General features: G+C 42.8%; 1 protein-coding gene across 1 annotated transcript; it reads right to left on the reverse strand.

The window, feature by feature from the left end:
- Positions 1-254: 254 nt before the first annotated feature.
- dnlz (DNL-type zinc finger) lies at positions 255-3,463 on the reverse strand. Its single transcript, XM_017683948.2, has 3 exons — positions 2,968-3,463; positions 1,882-2,021; positions 255-560 (listed from the first exon to the last, which is right to left on the reverse strand). The coding sequence occupies exons 1-3, from the start codon at positions 3,193-3,195 to the stop codon at positions 395-397; spliced, it is 534 nt and encodes a 177-aa protein (XP_017539437.1). The 5' UTR covers positions 3,196-3,463; the 3' UTR covers positions 255-394.
- Positions 3,464-4,181: the final 718 nt, after the last annotated feature.

Here is a 4,181-nt window from a genome sequence, read left to right on the forward strand (position 1 = left end):
TTCACAGCAAACCACACCGACTTTGTTTAGAAATTCTGAAAAAGCAGTGGAATTCTTCTTTATCCCTTAACGTTCCAGGCTTATTATCCTGGAACTACAGGGACTCCAATGCAAACCAGCTGAGCTGTTCTTAGGTTATAGAAGTGTGTAATAAAACGTTGTAAGGGACTAAACCAGCACCAGACCAGTGTAAACCAGCTTAGACCAGCATGGAATTGATGGTCTGTGCTGTTGGTAAATTTCTTGGTAGTGAGTAAATTTTAAAAAAAATCTCTGAATTATATTTAGCAAAATACACAAGCAATGTACATTATTTCTTATATTCTAAAGAGAATTTCATGTCCATGAATGTCCAGAGAAGAGGGAACCAGGTTCCAGAGGCCTCTATAAGTTGTCATGATTTCTCCAATCCGTCCGTCACTGGTATAGCCTGCTGTCCATCGTCGCTGTTCTTCTGCGGCGCTTCTTCAATCGTCTCTTCTACAACAACCTCAATGGCAGCGTCGCCCTCGAGTCTCCTCACCGTCTCACCTTTGGCTGCTAGAATCTCCTCTATGTTTCTACAGGAACAGGAGAACACCTGTCACATCACACATCCAAATGTGTGCAGTACGTAAGTAAAAACAGAATAAAGTGCAAATCATTTAAACCCTGTATAAATGGTACAACATATGAAATGTAGCAACAGAGAAATTTTATTGTTATATATGTGAACATTTTGAATTTCATGCCAGCAACACATTTCAAAAAAGTTGGGATGGGGGTCTGTTTACCACTTCCCCTCAGTCCAATTCAAATAGGCTCGGGCCCAGAGAAGGTGGCAGCATTTCTGGATCCTGTTTATATCTGGTTTCTTTTTTCCGTTTTAGAGTTTTAACTTGCGTTTGTGGATGCAGTGGCGAACTGTTTCCACAGTCAGTGGTATTCAGAAGTGTTTCTGAGCCCATGCAGTGATTTCCACTACAGAATGACGTCTGTTTTTAGTGCAGTGCTGTCTGAGGGCCCAAAGCTCTCGTCCCTTACATACAGAGATTTCTCCAGATTCTCGGAATCTGTTAATGATATTATGTACCGTAGATGATTAAATCCCCAAGTTCTAACCTATTTCATGCTGAGAAACGTTGTTATTGAATTGTTGCACTATATGATGGTGCAGTCTTTCGCAGAGTGGTGAACCCCTCCACATCTTCACTGCTGAAAGACTCCGCCTCTCTGAGATGCTCTTTTATTCCCATTCTTTTTACAGTCCTGTTGCCAGTGAACCAAATCAGTTGTGAGATGTTCCACCTGCTTTTTTTTTTAAGCATTACGCAACTTTACCCGTCTCTTGTTGACCCTGTCTCAACTTTTTGGGCACACGTTTTTCAAAAAAACAGTAATATTTTCCAGTTTCACATCATTCGTTTTTTGATAAAACACAGGGTTCAAATAATTTGCACATCATTTCATTCTGGTTTTATACATTTTGCACAGCGTCCCAACTTTTTTGGCAATGGGATTGTATCGTAACACTACCACACCCATTACTGATATCATTGTTCAACTGCACACACAGAAAAGCATCGACCAATGAAAGGAGACGCTTTGGAGCAGCTACACATGAGCCTAATGTCCAATGCTAATGTGGGCTAGAGGGGTATCAATCCGATAGATGAGTTTGGAGTGACCCAGAACTGACCATCCAACATCAGTACCTGACCTCACTAATGCTCAATCAAATCCTCACAGCAATGTTCCAACACCTAGATTAAAGCGTTTCCAGAAGGGTAGAAGATGTTACTGCAGCACAAACTCCCTATTAATACCCTTCCTTTCAGAAGAAGCACTGGATGAGCAGGTGTCTACAAACTTTCGGACACTTAGTTGGCCAGACACACTGACCTCTTTCCCTCCAGGTCAGAGAACCAGCCCAGGTTATCCGCTATGATGTGATGGTTCTTACAGCCTGGACACGTAACGATGACCACACCTCTGTGATAGGCCGCCTTGGAGATCTTCTTCATTGAGCGCGTGCTGCACACCTGCGAAGAGAGAGAGAACACAAGATGAAACCCTTTTTAGTGCTATACAGAACCAACTTCCAGAAGGTTCTACATAGAACCATATATAAAACATTCTCCATCAATCTGAAGATCCACTTCACCATACAAAAAAAAAAATCTAAGCATACAAATGGTTCTATATAGAACCTTTTTGAAAACGGTTCTACTGGCACCAAAAAGGGTTCTTCTGTTGTTACAAGCTTGACGTTGTAACAATAGCAGAACCCGTTTTGGTGCTATACAGAACCGTTTTCAAATAGCTCATATACAGCTCATTCTCCATCAATCTGAAGAACCACATCACCATGCACAGAACCATTTAAGTATGCGAATAAATCTATATAGAACCTTTTTGAAAACGGTTCTATGTGGCACCAAAACAGGTTCTTCTATTGTTACAAGCTTGACATCATAACAATAACAACCCTTTGTGGTGCTACAAAGAACTTTTTACAAATAGGTTCTATATAGAACATTTCTTATGGCCTAAAATGGTTCTTCTATTGTTACAAGCTTGACATCATGACAACAGCAGAACCCTTTTTGGTGCTATACAGAACCATGTTTAGACAGGTTCTACATATAACCAAATACAGCACATTCTCCATCAATCTGAAGAACCTGTTCACCACGCAAAGAGCCATTTAAGCATGCAAATGGACCAATACAGAACTCATGGTTCTATCACACCAAAATGGTGGTTCTAGTGTCACAAGCTTGACATCGTAACAATAACAGAACCCTTTTTTGGTGCTATGCAGAACCATTTTCAAATATCTCATATATAGCCCATTCTCCATCAATCTGAAGAACCATTTAAGGATGCAAATGGACCAATACAGAACTCATGGTTCTAAACAGCACCATTCCCTTTAATGAGGATCCCTTGAAGAACCCTTTCTAAGAGTAGTGTACTTAACGCTACCTTGCATGTGTACACCAGGTGGTAGTGGGTGGGCTGGATCTGGCCCACCGCTTCACTCCACAGCCGCGGGGAGGCTGTAAAGGAGCGAGCGCTGACCCGGAGTGGACGGAGGGGAGGAGCGGGTCCAGTCCAGCGGCTGGGGCAGAGCTGACCGAGCGGACGGAGTCTGACCACACGGGCTCTCTGTCTGACTAAACAGAGTCCTGACCGGCAGCTCGACGACCACATGGGGGAACGGGACGGACTTCCAACCTGACTGAACTTCAGAATCCGAGAACCAGGTCAGAACCAGCTGAGAACCCTGAGAACCTCCCACAACAACACATGGAGCTCATGACGCAACACCTTCTCCTTCTTCTCTTTATCTCAGCTCAGGCTTTAAGCCTCACTGGTGCCACCTCCAGGACGGAATACCAGACCCATGCTGAGAAAGGGCCTTTAGAACCACTAGCACTGAAACCTGCCAGAGAACTTGGAGAGAGGAGAACCAGAGCCGGTTTATGAGGAGTCTGGCCACTTCCTATCCCCCTCATTATATCTGAAACAGGCGTGCTGAACAGCAGAGGGCGCCCGCGAGCGAGTCCTCAATGAATGGGAGTGAATGGAGTTCAAAGGCTAAAAACGAGAAGTTAAAATAGCTTCTAATCACTGAACCAGAACTTTCCTTTCATCTTAGACAGTAGAAAGATGAGCTTCACTAAAAAAGCAGAGAAAACTTGAATGTTTCCTTTATTCTACGGCAAAAGGGTTTCGGGCAGCAGGACACTAGCGTTCCTGCTACTGAGTGCTGATTGTACATGAGGCACTGTTTTAAGCTCCTATAAGTTTAAAAGCTCTTAAAAATATAACAGTGGTGTTAAAATGTTTTATGCTGTTCAAGAAACGATTGTATTATTTTGCATTAAATATGTTTAAGCATTTATAAACTATGATTTTGCTCAAAGGGAGTGGTTGGTTAGGGTAGTGGGTAACCGTCTATGCTGTAGACTGGGGTTCAGTCCCTGCCTGGGTAAACAGCCTCCTAACACTGCCTTCTCCTTACTGTGTAAAATGATCAAATTGTAAGTCACTTTGGATAAGATTGTCTGCCAAATCCTGTAAATGTAAACCAAAAATAAATAAATGTAAATCAACTCATTAGTTATGGACGTGCTCAGGAGCGCCCTCTAGCTATTGAGAAATCACTGGGAGGTCACTGGGCAGAAGGCAGGAAA

This window comes from Pygocentrus nattereri, chromosome 16 (assembly GCF_015220715.1).
Source record: "Pygocentrus nattereri isolate fPygNat1 chromosome 16, fPygNat1.pri, whole genome shotgun sequence".
Taxonomy (NCBI): Eukaryota; Metazoa; Chordata; class Actinopteri; order Characiformes; family Serrasalmidae; genus Pygocentrus; species Pygocentrus nattereri.